Genomic DNA, 23,223 nt, shown 5'->3' with positions numbered 1-23,223 from the left:
CATCTTTGTTAGTCATTTTGAAAAAGTCAGAGGATGACCTTTTCAGAATTCAAAATTTCATGTCTTTGAATTGGCCTGTTTTTATGTTTGGTCTCCGTCGGTGTTTCCAAGGGAACAGGATTTTTTATTATCAGCTATTGAATACGTAACAGAGCACAGCACCTGTGTGTTTTGTTAAATATTTGTTGATCAGTGATAGTTTGGAAGCCATAGGCTGTTATGAGGAAGCGATGTTTGCTCTGAGGTTTGGCACCATCCCTTGTATAGCTCTTCTCTCATAGAACAGAATCCATAGCTCACCTTTCTCAAAGATTTTCAGTCGTCCCTCTCCTCTTCCCAATCCACCTGTGTGCCTTCCAGATCAAATCCTGGAAGTGGAGAAGTCTTTGGTGGTCTGTGCTGTTTCTGACACAACTTCTGAATCAAAGTGCAACTCAGAATAGCAATGAAATCTTTCAGATCTCTTAGTAAAAATCATGCAATTTATTTTTCTTTTCAAAGTCAATCTTAATTCCAAAATGGAAATTCTCTTTCTGTCCTTTGAGGATGTGTTTAATCAAAGCACACCGTGAGTGACTTTAGTTATCTGATCAGCTCCCCAAAGGCTGCAAGTTTGATTGGAACGCAAGACTGGAGCAGCCTTGCAGGCTGAAGAGGAATTGCAAACTGTGTTGGGAATCCCTTCCTGCATAACTGAGTGAGGAAGCAAAGTGGACAGACTTCAATCCCTGTCCCCACCCCCCAACTAGTCAGATCTGCATTCCCTGGAGAGACTAGGAATAACTCCTTGGAAAGTGGAAGCAAGTCAAGCTAGATTTCCAGTCAGACCATTAGCAGACCAGGGGAGACCAGCTCAGCCCAGCTCTCCTTCTTGCCATGGGCTCGTTCTGGTTCTCAAATCATGGAATATAGCTGAGTTGACAAAGGACTAGCACTGCTGTCCGCTGCATGGATTGCCTTGCAGCACCATAGCCTCTGTGAAATCAGAAGCCCCGGCAGCAGTAAAATGGCCTGGGCCGTCCGTGAAATGCCTCTGATAGAGATGAAATATAAAAGACTTCAAGGAGTTCCCGCTGTGCTGCTTGTTGTGCAGGCCTAATGAAAACTGCAAAGTGGCTTTCCGTGTTTCTTGATTGTAGGCAATGTGTGTTACCTGGAAGGAAGATGATAAAAGTAGAATTTGAAACTGTAAAAACTTTCATATTTGGGTTTGCCAGAGAAATTTTGCCTGCTTTGTTTTGAAAACTTAAGCCTTAAATAAAATTTATTTGGGAGGAATGTGTGTTTAACATAACAGGAAAATGGAGAACAGAGAGGATTGATTAATTATAGTTATTTACCTAAATGTAAACAAAAATTTGATTGTTTTTAAGGAACTGAAAAAATGGTTGTATTTATAATGTGTTGGATCAGTTTGGAGAGTACTTTGGGTTCTAGATATCCTGTATCAGAATCAGATTGTTAAATAACAAGTTTACTGTCCCATTTAACAGTTGAACAGCAGTTATTATAGTTCATCTCTAATCTTTGTGTTTTAATGATGAAACAAATCCTCGTTGATTGTTTTTACTTAGGATCCCTTTGGATTGCCTTCAGGAGATGGCTGTGCCTTTCAGCATCAGCTTTCTTTGAACTTAATCTACTTTCTGCCTGCGTCTTCTTGTAGGGGCGCTGGTGCTGGATTTGCCAACTCAGATCCATTTCTGAGATTGTTAGGGGAAACAAAGTACTGAAACCACCGTAAAAGGAAAGCATTATTCTCCAGTTGTTAAAGTGGGTCAAATCATGAAAATTGTAAACAGAATTCCTGGAGTCTGAGAGTTAATGTCTTCTATGTAATGTATGTTATGAATATCTCTTGCTCACACTTAACTAGCACACAGAAAAGACTGTGTAAAAGGCTGAGACTGGAAGGAGGGAAAATGTGTTTCTATGCCATCCTGCCTTGCGTGGCTTGGGTTTTGGAGTTGGCTCCACTGTGTGTGGTTACTGGCATACTTTAGTGAGCCTAAATGAAACTTCAACATTAAGAGGCATGAATGCTGGGGTCTAAAGTGCATTGACTGTTTTTATTGTGATAAATTTGAAGAAAAAAATGTTAATGTGAAAATTTCATATATTAAGAACTGACCAATTGAATATTGAATGTGTTTTCATAAAAGAGAAAGTTTCTTTTCCTCTTTTTCCTGCAGGCATGATGAAATGGCTTAAAGATAAAAATTTTCTCTCTAGGGTAGTCATGCTTTTGGCTTGTTATCCATAGTTATTGCAAGTGCAGTCTTTGTGTTTAAAAGTTGAATTTTATATATTCCAGACAATTCTCAGAGATTAGCCACAGCTTATTTAAACAAAGAAGACACACATAAACAATGCAATCGTTTTTTCTTTTTTCCAGAAAGAATTAACTTGCTTACTTTTCTTAAAAACATCTTTCCCATTTCATTGAGGCAGATTTGGAAGTCAAACCAGAAACTTCAGGCTCTACTACGATGGAAAGCACTTTGTTGGGGAGAAACGCTTTGAGTCCATCCACGATCTGGTGACTGATGGCTTGATTACTCTCTATATTGAAACCAAGGCAGCAGAATACATTGCCAAGATGACGATAAACCCAATTTATGAGCACGTAGGATACACAACCTTAAACAGAGAGCCAGCATACAAAAAACATATGGCAGTCCTGAAAGAGACACAGGATGAGAAAGAGTCTACAGGCCAGGATGGGGTGTCAGAGAAAAGGGTAAGCTACTATGAAACCACGCTTTATCTTTTTTCTGTTTGGCTCCTTTTAAGAAAACCATTTGTTGCCAAAAGCGATTGATTTCTCCACAGTGCGTTAAACATTACCTGCAAGTTTTCTATGTCTACTTTCTATGGTATTAAGTTTTGCTTCTTTAGTTGAATTATGACAGGTATATTTCTGTGCTCCTAATTGTTTCCGATGTTATCAATTTCATAATTGTAAAAATGTGTTGGGTAGAGGGAAAGGCCCTTAGTAAAGGAGTTCAGATGATTTGGTCAGAAGCATAACTTACAATTAAGAAAAAAAAGCTGTTACTTTATAATGAATTAAGGAGTAATCATGTTATCCATCAAAATTACTTCTTTGCTTTTTGTAAAGTTGATGTGTTTTTTCTCTATAAATAGTTCTACGGTTTACTGAGGTTTATTTATTCTACAGTGCAATTGATTCAGTTAAGCCTGTTATTGATGATTATACTGTGTTAGTAATCAGTCAGTCTTCTACCTTTACGGACTATTAACAAGTTAACGAGTCAGTGAATCTACTCGTCTTCACCTATGCAATTTAAATGTTTCAGTTGTTATCTTTTCATTGTGATGGATTTTAGGTCATCAAAAGATTTAATTCTTTGGCATTAAGATGATTTTGTTTTTGAAAATTGTCTCCCCTATCCCCCACCATGAAAACGTGAGACTTTTCTGATAGTGTGTAGGATTTCGTTGGAGAAACTTTACATATTCCAATAGGAACAGTTATATTTTGAGAACTTTCAGTTGCTAGAATAAAGAAATTTAGTAGATTTTGAGCTTGAATTCCAAAGCAAAATAGATTAGTTTGCAAATTATGTAATTTTTCTATGCTTAGATTGTATTATTTGTACAATTGTAATAAATTGTTTGGAGGATTGAATGAGATGAAATAGTAAGTGTAAAATATTCACAATGCTTGGCATTTGGTAAGCATTCAATACGAATTTGGCAGTAATGTTTTTGAAGTTGCTATGTTACCTTACAGTTGTATCCTAAGCTACTTCCAGTTTTTATCCCAGTCAAATGTTAGCTTGTGGCAGACTTAGATTGGTTTTCTGTGGCTGCAGAGAGGCTGTTATTTCAAGCAATAAAGTAAGAAATTTGTGAACAATGGGTTTTCATATACTTGTTAAGAACCACAAATCTTGTTTAAAAGTAGTCAGAATCTGAAACCTAAATGCAGACTGTATTTGATTTTGTCCTTCTACTGTCTAGTTCCTGTTTTTGAATCTTTGTTGATTTCATCTATGCATTTGAAAATAATACTTGAATGTAAATATTTAATGTAGGCATTATATTCTAGTTGGATGTACAAGAATATTCTGTAAACATTTGTGAAGTGTTTAAAATGTGTACATCGCAGTCTTTCAAAGTTGATCAAACTAGAAATAGTGTTTGTTAATGGGTTCTGTACATACTTTTCCACACCAAGGGACTTGAGCTGCAGACATGTAGCTGTTTAACATTAGGCTGTCATTCACAGGGCCTTGAATGTCCGCCCTGCAGAGTGGAGATGGCATCCACAGAGGCAGCAGACCCAGGCAGATACTGCCAGGTGCCCACCTTTAGCCTGAGGAGGCCTGATTCCCAGTGAGTTCTGGAAAAATTACAGGTCCTATTTCTTGGATTCCCTTGAACTCGTGGCCAGTGATAGCTATTTACAGTGAAAGAGCTGGCACCGGAAAGTCAGTGTGTGTGTGTGTGTGTGTGTGTGTGTGTGTGAGACTAGTAGTACATAATTAAGAAATTACATTTTAAGAATAATTTGCATTGAAAATATAATTTAAAAATTACTCTGTTTTAAGCTGCATGCTTTTTACATCTAATTGGCTTAAAATCTACTCACTCAAAAATAGGTTTATTTTATTTACAGGTGTCATCCAACAGGACAGGGATGATGACCTGTTGAACAGCTTGAAACATTGATTCCCTGTCACAGTGGATGACATTTGTAAGTAAAAAGTTATATTTAATTGTTTTAAAAAAAACTATTGACACAAGCATGGTTTAATAAATTTTGTAGTGGGTTCTTACTAGTTAAAGCCCTTCCTGACCATGATTACTTCATTTCAGAGGCAAAAAAGTATTGGATTTACTAAAGTTAGTGTCCTGTTGTAGAAGTTACTACTAGTGTTGGAATTAAGAACTAGGTCCTAGTTTCTGTTACAGCAATGGATTCCATATGTCATCTTGGGCAAACTGATTTGTTTCTCTGTGTATCTCTCCATCTAGAGAAATGAGCTAGATGATCCACAGATGTGCTTCTTACAGTCTGTGACCCTTCATGGCGTCTAAGCACTGTAAGAGAGAGGGTATAGGACTGAAAACAGAACTCAAGTAGGGTCTGAGGTCTGGAAAGACCAGGTGCATTTTGGTTGTCCACCAATTAATTGTGGGACCTTGGGACAATCAGCTAGTCAGTTGAATTTCTTCCTTTGAGATAAGGAGTTTCCTACAAAACTTTAATTTCATGTGATTTTAATAAATACTGCAAAACAGGTTCCTCACCCATGTAGGTATGATAAAGATTCCTTTTAAAATTATTTATTTGAAACTCAGCTTGATACAGGGAGAGTTCAATAGATCCTCTATATGTTGGTTTGTTCCCCAAATGGCCACTATGGCCAGAGAAGGGCCAGGAGCTTCTTGCACATCTCTCTTGTGAGTGGCAGAGGAACAAACACTTAGGCCATCTTTTCCTGCTGTTCTTAGGACAGTGACACCTGGATTGAAAGTGGAGCAGCTGGGAAACAAGCCACCAGCCATGTGGGATGCTGGCACCACAGGTGGTGGCTTTACTGTAGTAACACTACAGTGCCAGCCCAAAAAATTAGATTTTGAAATAATTTTCATGTAGGCCTCAGTTTTGCTCATGACCTCATATGATTTTGGTACAAGAATACTCCCAAACTTATTTGAATCACGTCCTTTTCGTAAGAACCTTTTGGAAAAATAATCCTGAAGATGACTTTGGAAAATTTTGGACCAAATAATCTTTGAATGTATTTTATTTAAAATTGAATTTTGAGAATTCCAAGTGTTTTAGGTTGCTTTTGCAGTACTTAAGATGCTGCTTTGTATCTAGGCTTTTGTGAAAAATTGGCAGAATTATTTTATGACCATATGAGGAGTTTTTTAGCCACAGAAAGTAAAATCCAGATGAATTACTTGTGGCCCACTGTGAGGGAGAAATACTTTTTTGAAATAATAGCTGTGCATTTTTCTCATCAATCTTAAGTCATTTAGTTTGTTTGAAATACTCATTAGAAACTAACAAAAAAAAAGTTGTGGTACATTTTATTCATAAAATTGTAGCACATTGGCAAGTCAGAGTACCTTTTCTTCTAAAATGGCTTGATGTAGCACTCCAGAGCAGGCAAGATCCCAACCGTATCAGTTACTTTTTGAAATTTGTCTTGGAATTGGATTTGAGTGATTTCTTGTTCCAGGTAGTAAATGTCTATCTCAGTGGATGGCATGGCTGAATTCTGTGGTCCTAATGATAATTTTATACTCAAAAGTATTAATCTCCCCAAACTCAGGATTTAGAAAATATAAACTGTCAAATAAAACACATGGTTTTCATTTCAGAAGCCATACCAAGAACCAGAGGTCTGAGAATCCAAACCAGAAGTTTCAATCTAGGCAGAAAGTCTACTTCTGGGTTGAGTGACCTAAGTTCCCAGCCTGTCCCACATCAGAAAAGATGTCTTTGGTGGCAGAAGTGTGTAAAATGAAGTGTTTGGTTCTTTAGTCGCTAGGCCACTGCACCGGGCCCAAAGTGTTTGGTTCTGTTGAACTTTAACAGCTAAGAACTATGACTGTGTGTATAAACATAACCTTTTTCTTGCTTTATAAGTTTGGAATGAATACAGTACTGTACATATTAGCCTATTTATCACTAAGAACGTTTTTTTACATGTGAATTTCTTTTTCTGGGACCTCCATGTGGCACAGCAGTTGCGCCATTGCTTGGATGCCTGTCTCATATGAACGTCCCTCGAGTTGGAGTCCCAGCTCTGTTTCTGCTCTAGCTTCCTGCAGATGCAGGAAGAGGTCTTCCATCTGGTGGGACTTAGCAGGTGACAGACAGCTCCAAGTACTTCGGTCCCTGCCGCGCAGGTAGAAGGCACAGGTTGAGTTCCAGCTCAGCTTGGCCTCGCCCTGGCTGTTACAGGTGTTTGGAGGATGAACTATCAGGTGGACGATACCTTTTTCTCTCTCTCAGCCTTTCAAATAAAACAATACATTTAAAATTTTGATTTTTCTAAAGATTTTTTTTAGGGATTGCCAGACTACAACATGCCTACAGGAAAACTCGTGAAATCTGAAGTTGAAGTGTGATCAGGGTACTTACTGCCAAAACCTGCCATCGCTTTTGACATTCTTCACCTTCGTTAAATGCTGTCTTTTGTCTTGTGTAGTGTCAGAAAGGGCATGAGCAGCCTCTGGTCTGCTAATTGGCTTGGTCTCTTACAAAGCAACCATTATAGATGTTTTTAGTTTGCTTAAAAAAATACATGCACAACACATTATCTGATCCAAATAGTTAATCTTTATGGAGAAATCAGCAGGAAAGCCATACTTTAATCCTGAATAAAAGAACACTGCCAGAGGCGTGGGCGGCATGAAGCGAGCTGCAGAGCTGTGCTGGTTTATTTTGTACCTTCCCAGTCCTCCAGGCCTTTTTTTCCAGTGTTGCTTGTTCCTTCTCAGGTTGTGCTCCCTTTTCTCGTTTCTCTTTGTCTACCTTGCTCTCTCTCTCCCCTCTGGTCAAACTTACATCCCCAGGTTTCCCTATGGGTTTTTTTTTCCTTTTTCTTTTCAAGGTTAGGATCAGTTGTTCCAGGGTGAATAGGCCTTTCCATGTGTACAGGGTCACCGATTCGCATTGAAAGACTACAGCCTCTGCACAGAATCTCTGATAATGGGCTGGTCTTCTGTAAGCATCTTTCCTGAGGAAAAAGGCCTTCATGGTTGGCATGTATTTTTGTCTTCATGTGGTTTATTTCGTTTTGTTTTTAAGATATTTATTTGAAAAAAACAGAAATCTTGTATCTGGTGATTCACAAACCGTCACCCAAATGGGATGCTTGTGTTGCAATTGGTGGCTTTACTTGCTGTGCCATAATGCTAACTCCTCTGTGTGTGTGTGTGCCTGAGCAAGCCCTCTCCCTCCCTCCCTACATCTCAGTCTGCCCCAGTCTCCGAAATGGGGGTTATGGATACCATGGCACTGGCATGGAGACACATGAGTTTTTGTACTAAGATCATGCTGGTGAACCCAGTGTAATGCTTTCTGGGATCAGAGCAGTCACCAGCCAGCTGCCCTTTCAGAATCTGAATATTTCTGATCAGCCTTTGTTAGAAACAGCATATTCAGTTTCTCTTCATGATCCATGTTTTCAGTACTTGAATTGTGCTTGAAGTTCACAAGCTGGTATCCAAAGGTTCCTAATTGCCTCAAGAACATGGAGTTGCTCTTACAATAATAACATGCTACTCCCGTCTCTAATGTGAGAGCAAGTCTTCTTACCCAGTAATGGGCTAATGACTGGTCAAGCTGACAGTGGTGTTTCAGTGTTGGTGTGGACCAGTGCTGTAACTCTGCTCTCCCAGGGTATGATAAGGAAAACAGGCTGTGCCTGCCTGTGCCCTTTTGTTGAGCATGTGCTCTATGTTGAACTCTTGAAGGCCTTTCCAGGTTCCACTAAGCCCTATTATTTTTTAACTCCAGATGGGTAACCAGTGTCCATCCTTGGTCTTTAATATATTTGTACTTTAGTGCGTCATGAGCTATGCATATAAACAATCCATTCTTATTTAAACATGGTCTTGGGATTTTAAACAAGAGCAAGGCAGGGAATATTGCTATTTTTTCTCTCATTCCCTGAACTGATCTCTAATCAGAGTTAATTGCATTTATTTCAGCATTCATTGTATGTCTCCTAGTTGCAAGGAAATAGGCTGGGCTTTGGAAAGAAAAACATACATATAGAGTAGAAGTCCACCTCAAAAGGCACATTTTAATGTTTCGATATTTCTACCTGTTTACTGAACAGGACCTTGAGAGTTGTTTGTATCATGCATCCAGTGCTGCAGGGGTTCAACACACACTAAGTTGAACTCACATCTTTTTTGAGTCTGCTGCTGTAATGTCCCAGCAGGTCATAAACAACACTTTTGTAGATAAGTAAATCTACTTTTTGTATGTTTCTCAAAATCATGGATCAGAAATTATCATGAAACGCTGGCATTCCACCCCCGTTTCAAGGCTTTCACCCCTCAATATTATTTCACTTCTCTTTCGCCACTTTGAGTTCTGTCTAAATAAATGTTGACTAACTACATGGATAAACAAATAAGTACACCTTATTAATTCTACCAAGTCCAAAGCCCTAATAGAAGTTAGTCCTAAGAGTGCATAAGTATAGTAATTCAATTTGACTCAGTAATGTGTAATGCTCCCTTTAAGAACTCAGAATCCTTAGTTGCCCCTTGGGAGATAGAGAGGGTCATTTCTCTTGCACATGTGAAGTATCTGATATAAAAAAAAAACTGTGAGGGTGGTGGCTGGATGAACCTCTCTGGACATGTGTTCACAGAAGCGAGCCTGCCAGGGGCATCTCCTCAGGCTCATGGCTGTCAGTCATGTGAGACCCTCCAGACCCCAGCCACAGAGAATCCCAGGCTATAATGATTGAAGAAAATACAAATGGAGGCCAGGAAGTTATTTATGTGAATCTCCTCTGTCCTTCCAGCTTATCGCCCATAGAAACGATTAGTCACTGGAAGCCATTAGGGACAACCAGATGGAAAGAAGATGGAAGATAAACAGTTCCTCAGCTCCACTGAACCAGGCCAACAGAAGACCAAATTGCATTCCCTAAACCAGTTGCAGTTTTGGGAAATTTCTGTGCCTGGACCAATGGAAGAAATAAATTAACTCTTAAACAGCTGATTTGAGAGCTGGGAAGGAAACTATTAGAAGTTCTTTCACAGTTGCTGTTTCAGAATCCTAAGCATTCTGGTGGGGAAATAATAATTAGTGGTAAAAATCTCCAAGCATTTAAACCTTTCAAACATATATCAACTCTGATTACCTTAACAGAGTAATACCATTTTGGAGCTGCAAAGCCAGATAAGACAATCCAAGAGTGGGCCGACCCTGCCATGTTGCTTCCCACCGCATCGTGAGCAGTTGCAAGGAGTCGCTCTCCAGCTGCAGCAGATCCTTACCTTAGATCGCATGCGCAGTGGTTTGGAATGGTGATTTCATCTTACACGTTTGATCCACAATATTTCTCTTTTCTGGACATTACTTCTTTTTCTGCTGGTCTTTGGACCTCTTCAGGATTGGAGCAGCCATGTCCCTGAGAACTTTATTGTTTTTATATGATCTCAGAAATTAGTGCATCACTCTCTGGGGGCCTCTTTCAGCTTACTAATACTGATCACAAATGCCCAGACCTCAGCAGTATATTTCAATCATTAGATTCTTTGCACAAGATGTTACAGTGAGCCTTTATGGCTGCTAATCTGGCATTTGTTGATATTTCTCTCTTTAGACATGCAGTAGACCCTCCATATCTGCAGGTTCCACACTTATGGAATTCAGCCACTTTCAGTACAAAAAGTTTGTACTGAAAATGTGCAGATTTTCTTCTTAATATTACCTAAACAGAGCGGTGTCACAACAATTGACATGGTATTTATACTATATTAAGTATCATGTATAATCTAGAGATGGTTGAAAGCATATGGGAGCATGTGTGTACATTTTATCTACAAATAATATCATTTTATGAGCGAATTGAGCACCCTTGGACTTCAGTATCCTGGCAGGGAGTTGGGTCAGAATCCGTCTCTTGTGGAAACAGGGGCAATAACACTGCTACATTATTCTTACTGTGGTTTCCCAGTACTTTGAGTAAATCAAAGAAAATTCCCTCTTTAAAAAAGGATTTATTTTTGTTGGAAAGGCAGATTTTGCAGAGAGGAGGGACAGAAAGATCTTCCATCTTCTGGTTCACTCCTCAAGTGACTGCAACTGCTAGAGCTGAGCTGATCTGAACCCTGCAGCTTCCCCTAGTCCTCCCACATGGATGCAGGGTACCAAGGCTTTGAGCCATACTCTGCTGCTTTCCCAGGCTACAAGCAGGGAGCTAAATGGAAAGTAGAGCAGCTAGAACATGAACCTGCATCCATATGGGATGCCAGCACTTTCAGGTAGAGGATTAGCCAATTGAGCCATTGCACCAGCGCTCCCTTTTCTTTAAGATTTATTTTTTCATTTCAAAGGCAGATAATACAGAGAAGAGAGACAGGGATTTCTTCCATCCACTGATTCACTCACCAGATGGCAGCAGCAGCTGCTGCAGCTGATCTGAAACCAGGAGCCTGGAGCTTCCTCTATGTCTCTAGCATGAAGTAGGGTCCCAAGGACCCAGGCTGTTCTCCACTGCTTTCCTGGAAGCTGGATCACAAGTGAAGCAGACATGTGCCAGAGGCCAGTTCCAGCCGAGTTCGGAGCTGGGGAAGGGTGCGTGGAGTCGGTGATAAACAAAGACATGGATGCTGTCTCTTGGTGCCCTCTTGTAACGGCTCAAGCAAGTTATCCTTTTTATTTACTCAGACACATCACAAGCCTCTGCACAATTGTTCGATCTATTTTTACTTCATGACTAAGTGGGTATGCCCAGATGTTTTATTTTTTTACTTCGTGGTCAACCAGGTGCTCTTAAAGATACCATAATCATTTTCTTCAAAGCAAGCCATTATTCATTTTTCAGTAGTAGCCATTGGGTGACAGCCAGGACACCAAGGCCAAGGCACATGCTAATTAACAATACTAATATTACTAATTAGTTGAAATTGCCCATCATTTAATGGAAGAAATATTTCACAAGGGGAAAAACGTAAAAATCCAAAAGTTTCAAACATTAAGTCCCCCTACAATTATAGGCTCTTTATCTCCATAAACAATCAAACAATAATCAAAAGCATATCTCTATGATATTAATAAAATCATGCTATAATTCCTCCAGTTAAAAAATTATAAAAACAGCTAAAACAGCTACATTTTCTAGGCTCTAAAGAGTTGCAAGGACAAGCTAGCCTTTAGGGTCACAGTAACTATATTTTTTGCCATAGCAGTTTCAGCGCATACTCCTATCACTTCCATTAGTTTGTAAGATTCTTATCAAGCCATTTGCCAGAAGACATGGTACATGTTTGGGCCAGATTCTGGGACAATGGGTAGGCACACAGTAAGGTGTCCAGAAACGGCATGGGCTTAATTGTACTCCTGTATGTAGTTAAATGCCCACTCACCAGGACATTATCAATAACATTAACTCCCAAGCTCACATCAGTTACAAAAGCCATCTCACAGGGGCAAACCTAGATGGGATGCCAGCGGTACAGGTAGGGAGTTGACATGCTAAGCTACCACACCAACCCCAGTTTCCTCTAGAGAGCTTCTAAAACTGTCTAGTACATCTTATCCAACTTAAAGACTTTGCTTGATAAAGTATAAGTTTTTGAAGCTTGTCATTTTTTCTAAGATTTATTTATTTTTATTGGAAAGGCGGATATACAGAGAGGAAGATATTCCATCCTATGGTTCACTCCCCAAGCAGCAGCAATGGCTGGAACTGAGCCAATCCAAGGCCAGGAGCCAGGAGCTCTTCTGGGTCTCCCATGCAGGGTCCCAAGGCTTTGGGCTGTCCTCGACTGCTTTCCCAGGCCACAAGCAGGGAGCTGGATAGGAAGTGGGGCTGCTGGGATTAGAACTGGTGCTCATATGGGATCCTGGCACATGCAAGGCAGACTTTAGCCACTACGCTATTGCACTGGGCTGGATCTTGTCCTTATTTATCAGCAATGTTTGGTAAAAGGTCACCTTTACTGTAAAATTTCATTCCAAAGCAGCTTTTTATACAGACCATAGATTGCTTACTGCCTCATTAAGGGATTTATACCTCCCTTTCACCTACTCAGCAGGAAGGAATCCCTTTTCTGAGTGTAGTTGGCTTGTGAACTTTAGAATTCCTTTGGGCTACTACGGACCAAGTTCACCGTGAGAGGAAAAACTGAAATCCATCCTATACTTGAGAGAGTTCTGTTTCCTCTTACAATGGAGGAAACTCTCAGAACTTATATCTCTATTTCCAAGAAACTTTTAAAGTTAACTTTACTGAAGTATAATCTTCATGTAGTAAAAAACAAAGTTCTACATTCTTTTTTTTTTTTTAGTTAAAAATTTTTTTTTGTTAACTTGGAAGAATTAGAGATGGAAAGAAGAAAAGAACAAGGGAGGCAGGAAGGGGCAGAGAGAGAGACTGAGCGAGAGCTTCCCTCTGCTGGTTCATTCTCCTAGTGGTTGCAGTGCTCTGGTCTGAGCCATGCCAACGCCTGGAGCCGGAGTCTCTTCCAGATTTGCCTCGTGTGTGTGTGTGTGTGTGTGTGTGTGTGTGTGTGATCCCAAGGACCTGAGCCATCTTCTGCTCTTGCCAAGAGACTACCAGGGAGCTGGATCTGAACTAGAGAAGCCAGGACTCGAACAAGCACTCTTACAGGATGCTGACACTGCAGGCGGTAGCTTTTGTTTGCAGTGCCACAGCACTAGCACTCCAGTTTTTTAGTTTTAACAAATGTATGTAACCTGGAAACCACTGCTGCAACCAAGATGTAAAACATCCCATTACTCCCGACAGTCATTAATTTTGGTTGCAAATTCTAGATCTATCACTGGCTTTCACAGGAGCCACTGATTGTGTCGGGACAAGAGCTTTTTAAATTGCTGTTTTGTTCCTTTCCTTCATCTTTTCTCTATTATGAAATATGTTTTGGGACTAGCGTTACCAGAGAGATTAAGGCACGCCTGTGATACCAGCATCCCATGTAAGTGCCAACCAGAGTACAGACTGTTCTTCAGATCTAGCACCCTGCTAATGTGCCTGACAAAGCAGCATAAAAGGGTGCAAGTGCTTGGCCTCTGCTACCAATATGGAATGAAGTTCCAGGCTTCTGGCTTTGGTCTTCCCCAGCCTTGTCTATTGTGTTTTTTGGGGGGAGTGGACCACTAGATGAACAATCTGTCAAGCTAATGTGAAAGGGAATTATTCACTATTTGACCCTTTCAACTATGTTAGCACGTTTATTTCCTTCGAGAGATACATGTAATACTCCAGTGTTTATGTACATAATCCTAAAAACGTTTTTTTCATTTTATAAATATTTCTTAAATAGTTGATTGGAGCTCCAGTGCCTGTTTCTGAACACGAAAAAGCATAAATAGATTCATAAAGCTAATTCTGAATCTTGTATTCCAAAAATTTTTTAAAAAGCTTAAAGATGATCCTCACTGTTTTGAAAAATGAAGAAACTGGGATATAGAGAAGGGAGCCTTTTTCTGGAACATCTTGTTCTTTTGTAACTCCTTCCCAGTGATCTGTTTTCCTGCTCACTGTGTCTTATAATAAATCATCTTTAAATAAGCCTTTTAAAACAGAACATTAAGTAAATATAATTATTCAGCTTAGTTCAAGTTAGGATTAGACCGATACCATTTTAATACAACTTAAAGATTCAGGGTTTTATTTATTCTAACACAGTGGCATTTTTTGTTCAAAGATTTTGTTTCCAGAATACTTAATGCTCTAAAAAAAAAATTAATATTGAGTTTGGAATAAAATAACAAAAAACTTTTAAGTTTATAAATTAATGATGTGAATTTTTAAACAGATATTTTCATCCAATTAAAAGAAGAGAAAAAAGAGAGATCTTACAGACACTATTTTATTCTCCAAATGCTGGCAACATTGAAGAATAAATAGACAAGGCCAAACCCACGAGCTGGGAACTCCCTCAGAGTGTCCCACATGGTGACAAGGGTCCCCTGGAGTCCCACATGGTGACATGTGTCCCCCAGAGTGTCCCACGGGGTGACAAGGGTCCCCTGGAGTCCCACATGGTGACAAGGGTCCCCCGGAGTCCCACGTGGTGACAAGGGCCGAGGCATTGAGCTACAGTGTGCTGTCTCCCAGGGTGCATTAACAGGAAGCTGAACCCAGAGCACAGTAGCTGGAAATAGAAATGGCACTCTGATGGGGGACATTGTTGTCCCAAGGAGCTTTTCCAAGGGGAAAAGGTTTCCACAGTGTGAACAAGAAAGCTTAACTGAAGTTAATATTGAAACAAAGCTGTGTTGCTGTCCTGTGGCTATGGTAGCCTTATTACTGCTTGTTTCAGTGTAAATAGTGAATTCCCTGTCAGAGAATCCCCTGACCCCAACAAAATGCCTTTACTAATGAGAGGTGCTTTCATGCGAAAATGATGCTAATAGTTACTACAAAGGCATTGTTTTGATTTCTGTTTAACATTTATAGTGATATTATACTAAAACAATTTAGTATATTTCACTTTTATTTTCATGTAAAAATATTTAAATTTTTAAGCTAAATCTTTCTAGAACAGTGTATTTAAGTAGCAATGAATCTTTATCATCTTCTTTAGTATAAAATTCTTAAGAGAGTTTATGTAGTCTCATATGCTTGGTCCAGGCTTTGTAGTAATCCATAGTATCTGCTTCAGAAGATCTCTTTATGCTGTTCTTTTCCTAATTTTTTAAAATAATTTATGCATTGAGGCTGTCTGTGACATAGTGGGTGAAGCCACTGCCCACAATGCTGGCATCCCATATGAACACCAGTTTGCATCCTGGTTACTCTACTTCTAATCCAGTTCTTGGAATAGCAACAAAAGATTGCACATGTGCTTAGGCCCTGCCATCCACATGGGAGACCCAGGTGGAGTTCTGAGCTCCTGGCTTTGGTCTGGTCCAACCCCAGCTGATGACAGGCATTTGGGGGAGGGATAAACCAGCTGAGGGCAGATTCTCTAGCTCTGCCTTTCAAACAAATAACTGACGGATTTTTATTAAAAAAAAAAAAAAAAAGTATGCTGCAGCAATCATTGTGACCCTGCAGGTTAAGCCCCATTTGGGCCAAATGTATTACATATCATAGTGCTGGTTCAGGCCCTAGCTGTGCTCATCCAACCCAGCTTCTGCTAGAGCATCCTGAGAGGTAGCAGATGATGGCCCAAGTCCTTAAGCTCCTGCCACTCAGGCAGGGACCTACAATGGGGTTTCTGGCTCCTTGTTTGGGCCTGGTACATCCCTGGCTTTTGATTTGGGGAGCAAACCAGCAATGACAGATCTTTTTTTCCTCTCACTCTTTCTCTCAATTTCTCTGTCTTTCAGGTAGATTAAAAATAATTACATGTTTTTAAAAAATCTGTAGAGTTAACAGTATTTATTTTTCTATTGTCATTTTTAAGATTGATTGATTTTTTTGAACGAGTTACAGAGAGCAAGGAAGGAAATGGTGCTTTTTCCCATCCAGTTATTCACATCCCAAATTGCAAAAGTGATCAAGGCTGAGCCAAGCCAAGGCCAGGAGCCTGAATTCCATCCAGGTCCCCATGCGAGTTGCAGGGGCCCAAGTACATGAGCCATTTTCATTTGCTTTCCCAGGCAAAGAAGCAGGGAGTTGGACCAGAAATGGAGCAGCCAGCACTCATATGGGATGCCAACATCACAAAGCAACTTAATCTACTGAGCCAAAACACTGGCCCCAAAGATAAATATTTTAAAAATCATTTCAAGCTTAAAACATGTGGATTTCAGAGTAGAGTTGGCTTTGAGACTAGGATTAAGTGTTGAGCCAGTCAAGTGATTGCCTTTGGCCTCTGAAACTGAAGGCCTCTTCTAATTCCCCCATGTATGTATTCCAGGGTTGTAAAATTAATAACAGAACCCAGATTATCTCCTTTAATCTTTACAACAGTCTTGTAAGAAGGAGTATTAAATGTAATAGTTTGTGGATCTTTGGAAGTGACAGGCTCTGGAGAGTATCAAGGAATTCTAGGGGTGAGTTTTAATAGCTTGTCCTTTATTTTTGAGAGTAAATTCACACAGCACTGACCATCATCGTGGAAACTGAACTTTGGACGATGCTAGGATTTAGACTCAGTGGAACACTCTCTGAAGTCATTGGACTTCACTCAAAAGGTAGAAGTTAGACCCTCCCGTAATTGTCCAGAAAAAGTTGAAGATTGAGTCAGATGGGTCTTGACCCATGGAGACTTGTCACTCTAGAGCTACAACGGTGATGTTCGGTTTCTAAGATAAACTCTTTCCAAAGCTGGAATAAAAATATTCCAACTTACAGAATAGGAAATCTACAGCTAATGAATTTTAAATATAGAAAAATAAACATATCCTTTCCTGTAGTGTCAGAATTTTTTTTATGATAGCTTATGCCACACACTATTCTTTAAATTCAATCTTCCCTTCTCACAGAGCCAACTTAAAAATCGGTATTTCCTTTCATAGAATCAATAAATGAGTTAAAGGGATTTATGCTTCAGTGATAATGTAAAATTGCACATAGAGGTGCAAAGCTGACAGTAATTCAACATGTTAGTATAAATAGCGTTATGCTTAGTAGAATGAGGTATGGGTAAATTTAATCAAAATTTTTATGATGGAACCATATTAGGTGATTAACATGGATCTATCTGCACAGAACTGAAATTTATTGATAACTATACTTTGTAACAAAGTAGATCACACTTATTATTCTTAACATCAGTCAGCATACTGTCATGTTTTCAACAGTGGATTTGAATTCATGTTGACAGCTTCAGGTTCTCATCATTTCAGCCTTCAAAGTGTTCATTAGCATTTCATTGTCAATGCTAGAAGTTACTTGGCTCTTTGAAACTGACAAAAGACCTCTGAGTTGACAGCCACTTCCTAAATAAACAAGATTTTTTTTAAAGGCAGTTGAAGTGCTTTTCAAATCATTACCCTAGAGACTGTATATAAAACTTACTGTAGAGAGTTTAATTTAGAAGGAGAAAGAAAAATCAGAAGCAAACAAACAAAACCCTCTCGAATTTTAAGCACAATTTGACAATTCATCACTTTCCATATTAATCTCTCAGGAGTGGGAAATCAACAACAATGAATAAGGATTAGCACCTCATAGCCACTGAAGAAAATTAAAGATGTTATTGCTAGTGGTAATACTTTTAAACAATAAGAGGAAAATGAAAAGTGCAATTTTAGTACAAAATAAATTTTAAGAGGAATATCTAAAATTTGCAGTGATAACTTTTTATTAAGGAGTTAAGTGCAATCACGCTTCTCATCAATGAAATGATTGACGTTTTATACTCAGGACCCACTTAGACTTGTAAAATGAGCAAACTTCAAAGAGCTTTTAATTATATCTTTATCTGTTACTGTCAATTAAAACAAAAATCTTAAAGATATATAAAAACAATAGGGATCACAACTAAACATAGCATTAAGATAACCATAGCATATGAAACACAAATTTAAAAGCAGAATTTTTAAGACTCGTTTTATGACACCATTTAATAGGTACCCTCGCCAAGTGCCCTTCCCTCCTCTTTGTCCTACCCTCCAGTCTTACAATGGATAGCTTTTGTGAATTTGGGGTGTCTCCCAACAATGTAGGACATTATCAGCCATTTTGCTGTGAGTTCATCTTGTACTGCATGCACGGGGACATACTTCTGTTTCCACCTACGAACATATTAATTTGCACTGCACTTCCATTATGCATCCCCTTGAGTACATCCCACCACGGGAGAAAAAAATTAATCTTTATCCACATGAAGTTGATGAACATATAACAAAGGTATCAATGTGGTGGTAGGGTGGTGAAAGAGTGACCAACATCTTGATGTAGGAATGAATGCCAGTGTGTGTCCCATGTGGCCCTAAGAAAGTACAGTAAGGACTAGATCATTGTTACTTATGGGCAGTAGCAATAACAGTGATAAAAGGGACATTGACAATCTCAAGTGATTATAAGTAGTCAGTCTCTTATGAATGATTGATTAATGGATCACATCTCAAGGTCTTATGGAGGGTACAAATAACTACCAAGTGCAGTGAGGTAGAATTCATAGGTAAAATCTTTAGATTTGATGTCATATTATCTTATAGTGGGGCAAACATATGATATCTGACCTTTTGGGATTGGATCATTTCCCTTAGCAATGGTCTCTAGTTCAGCCCATTTGGCTACAAACAATTGTATTTCATTTTTTTAAATAGCCAAGTAATTTCATGGATTAGATGAATCAGTTTCTTTATCCAGTTCTCTGTTAATGGGCATTTAGGTTGCTTTCATGTTTTTGCAATTATTGATTGTGCTGCAATGAACATAGGGGTGCATGTTGCTTTCTCATGTAACAAGTCTTTTGGATATATTCCTAAAAGTGGTATTGCTGTGTCATATGGCAGGTGGATTTTCAATTGCCTAAGTATTCTCCATATTGACTTCCATAGTGGTTACACCAGTCTGCAATCCCACCAGCAGTGGAGTAGGATTCTCTTTGATGTATATAGTTTAATATTAAGAAAGCTGGATTCTTGTGATAGTTCCTGTATTCAGTCTGTAATGATTGGTTGCTTTGGCTGAAATCATACAAAGAAAATCTGGCTTCATGGAAATAATGCAGTTGCAAAAGAGGATACTTACTGCCCTTTTGGGTAACTGTAGGTACTCTTCTGTGATAGCCATACCTATCGCCATGTGGAATCTGCAGTCCTGCCACTGACCATTTCTTATTCTGTCACATTGAAATCCTTTGAGTGGGTCTTTCAACTATGCAGGATTTTGTTGCCATACTGCGTTGGTCATTTGGAAAATACTGATTTTCTGAGTTATGTAGTTCTTGCAGACATTGGCACATTTTATGTATCAAAATCATTTTTCTAATATCATAGAGGACATTTAAGTAATAGGAATCCATCAAGTTCAGGATACAAGATGCTCCTTTTCCAAAACTTGAATTTTCTCTTGAAAGTTTTGAATTTTATCATTGATTGTTGGTTATTTCCTTAAGGTAGCAAATTCACTTCATTGATTTCTTTAGAAAATGCCAAACATTCAAATTTGAATAACAAAAACTTGTTATTCTTTCATATAAAAAAATGATATTTCATGGAAACTCAGTGAGCTAAGCTTGCAGCTCGAACAATACTTTTCCTTATCTCATAACTAGATCCCAATACGCAATAGCGTAACAGTTAAAGTCCTTGCCTTGAATGCGCTGGGATCCAATATTGGCGCCAGTTCTAATCTTGGCGGGCCTGCTTCCCATCCAGCTCCCTGCCTGTGGCCTGGGAAAGCAGTCGAGGACGGCCCAAGGCTTTGGGACCCTGCCACCCGCATGGGAGACCTGGAAGAAGCTCCTGGCTCCTGCCTCCAGATTAGCTTGGCTCTAGCCATTGCGGCCACTTGGGGAGTGAATCAATGGACAGATCTTCCTCTGTGTCTCTTCTCCTCCTCTCTGTATAACTGCCTTTCCAATAAAAATAAATGAATCTTCATGAAAAAAAAAATACCTGACAAGCTTGGGGCTCATTCTTTAAAAAATAATGATAATAATAATAAAAAATAACCAGATTCCAAATACCTTATACATAATATCCTAATGTGGTTCATCTATTGTGTTTTAAAGAGGATTTTTTTTTAAATTTACTTATTTTTATTTGAAAAGCAGAGTTACAGAGAAGGAGAGGCAGATCGTCCATCTGCTTGCTCACTCCCCAAATGGCCACAACAGCAGGAACTGGCCCGGGCCCAAAGCCCATGTGATTGCAGGGCACAAAGACGTAGTCCATCCTCTGCTGCTCAAGCAATTAGCATTGAACTGGTACTTTTGTGAGATGCTGGTGCCACAGGCAGAGGCATAACTAAGCCAAAGAACAGGCAGCTTGGAGTTTTTGAATGGGGAGATTACTTAGATATGCACTTGAAAATAATGCTAGAGGCAATTTCATCTTGTAATGTTAGTATGGGTCTGAATTTCTGAAAGAAAAGATGATCCAACTTTTAAAACAGTCTTCCTAATGATAGCTACTGCCCAGATTTTGTTTCCACATTTTCTTGGGACTCCTTATTGCAGAGGGTTTTATTAATACAAAAAATGTTATGGTACTTTGCACTATTCCTCCAGTAATAGTTCTTTTGATCCTGCAGATTAATTTAAACCACAGTGAGTCCCTGTCTTTGGAGCTGAAGGCCATGGTTAGGAATCCCAGGCAGCCTTCCTTCTTCAGGTGGCACATATTCTCCCAGTACAGCAAACGCTTTTAATTCAGTGTCTCTTTTAGTCAGCTACGTTGCTAGGATACCTGTTATCCCAAATTTTGCCTCTTAACAGGTTTTGCATTCATATTTTGCACACATTTTGGCTGTGAAATGAGGAAGCAATATTTAAAATGCCTTTCTTCCTTGTACTTAAGAATAACTATTACTTTTCTAGTAATGTAATTACAAGACAGAAGCTGTACCTCTTCTGTGCACCCAATCTATTCTTAGCACAGGGGCAGGCGACTGGAACCATTCAGGGAGGCACTCACCTGTAAGTCTGAACAATTCCAGGAAACTTTGGGGAATGTGGTAGGGAATCTTCCTGTACATTCTTTTGACATTTACTCATTACCTACTTTGCAAGTATGAGGGGTCTTCCAAAACTTCATGAAATACATATTGTGAAAAACTATGAAATTCCAATTATTTTTGCACCAGAATAAATGTGTCTTTATTAACTCTTCCATGGATTATTTTAGAGTAGACTCCTGTATTGTTAAGTGATAAGGTCAGTGTTTGGGGGCCAGCACCATGCCGTAGCACATCAAGCTGCTGCTTCAGACAACAATATCCCATATTATAATCCTGGTTCTGATCCTGGCTGCTCCACATCCAATCCCAGCTGGTGTATCTGGGAAGGCTAGTAGAATTCTTGGGCCCCTGCACCCATGTGTGAGACCCAGATGAAGCTCCAGGTTCCTGGCTTTGCTTCTAGCCATTGCAGCCATTTGGGGAATGAACCATTCTTGTTCTTTTTCCTTCTCCCTCAACACTGCCTTTCAAAAACAATAAATACATCTGTTTGTTTAAAAAAGATGTATTTACTCATATTTAAATGACAGATTTACAGAAGGACAAAGGGAGAGAAAGATCTTCCATCCATTGGCTTATTCCCCAGATGGCTGCAACAGCTGGAGTAATGTGGCCATCTGAGGCCAGGAGCTTCTTCTGGGTGCTCTACACTGGTGCAAGGGTCCCAATGACTTGGGCCATCTTCTGCTGCTTGTAGAGGACAAACCAGGAGCTGGATGGGAAGTGGAAGCAGCCAGGACACAAACTGGTGCCCATATGAGATGTTGGCCCTTGAAGGTTGAGGGTTAGCCTGCTGAGCCATGGTACCAGTCCCACAATAAATGAGCCTTTTAAAAACAAAACAAAGCAAGTAAGAGTAACAGTATCAATAACAAATGATCAACTCATTTTTGAGAGTGTTGAGACCTGCCTATGTTAGGTACTAAATGTCTTGTCTTGTATATATATTAAACACATACTATCTCATCTTCCCAAAAACCGTGTGGAGTTTAGACACTAGATCACTCCAGTTTCACGTATTGAGAGAGGGGAAGAACCTTACCAGATGCTGTTATTTGAAGTATGTCTCCTGAACTGATCCAGTTGGCTAAATCTCAAAGTCATGGACTGATGAGCAAAGAGGCTTGATCCAATTATCCTGTCCAGGATCATGGGAGGTCCTTAGGTCACCTGGGTCGTGCCCTTGGAAGTTAACCTTGTGGGGTTGGTTATAAAAACCTGAGTTGGGCCACCCCTCTCTCTGCCTCTAGGTTTCCCTCATGGTCCTTCCTCTGCACGTATTCTGTCACTCTCATCCTGCAGCCTCACTGATCAGCCAGACCCATGCACCTGCCCAGTCTTGGACTGTGCCTCTCCAAAACCGTGAGCCAGAATAAACATCCTTCCTCTGTATTTGGCTTGTTCTAGGCAACATATTGTAGTAATTAAAAATACTCACTGATAACCCTAGGGTCTAGTTACTGGATCTGAGATTATTTTACAGAAAATCTTGACTTCAGTTTTAAAAACCTTAGTTTTTAAAAACTTTTAAAATTGTTTGAACTCTATGAAAGGAATAAATTGAGCAGACTTAGGAGGAAAGTGCATAATCTGAAAGACTATGAAGTGATTATGAACTACCTTGTAGAAGTTCCCTGTTGACTCCCAGGAGCCCGTGAGAGGAGGTGTAAATATAAGTGTTATGGATAAATGCAGCCTCTTCTAGAACATATTTTAGTATTGGAACTAAAATGGGGTAAAAATTTGAGTGTGTTTTCATGCTTGTGGTTCTTGTCATTTCACTTGCAATTAAGGACTGTCTTAAGCATTTATTGTCTGAGTGGCGTGGTGGTTATAGCTTTTTTCTTGTTATGGGAAGTCATCTTTCCTTCACTTCTAAGTGGTAGGTTTGTTGGGTATATTATTCTGGATTGACCTTTCTCAGCATAGAAAT

The 23,223-nt window shown here is 39.4% G+C and overlaps 1 protein-coding gene across 2 annotated transcripts in view; it reads left to right on the top strand.

The window, feature by feature from the left end:
- CHN1 (chimerin 1) overlaps positions 1-23,223 on the top strand; it is a 194,671-nt gene that overhangs the window by 108,712 nt on the left and 62,736 nt on the right. For both annotated transcript variants that reach the window (XM_040971745.1, XM_040971744.1), the window contains exon 7: positions 2,452-2,740. In XM_040971745.1, the coding sequence (XP_040827679.1) occupies positions 2,452-2,740 (289 nt within the window). The remainder of the gene's footprint in view (positions 1-2,451; positions 2,741-23,223) is intronic.

Source organism: Ochotona curzoniae, unplaced genomic scaffold (assembly GCF_017591425.1).
Source record: "Ochotona curzoniae isolate NIBS_2020 unplaced genomic scaffold, NIBS_Ocur_1.0 contig_2210, whole genome shotgun sequence".
NCBI classification, from domain to species: Eukaryota; Metazoa; Chordata; class Mammalia; order Lagomorpha; family Ochotonidae; genus Ochotona; species Ochotona curzoniae.
Note: the sequence above shows the minus strand (reverse complement) of the source record. Positions and strands in the feature narration are given on the sequence as shown.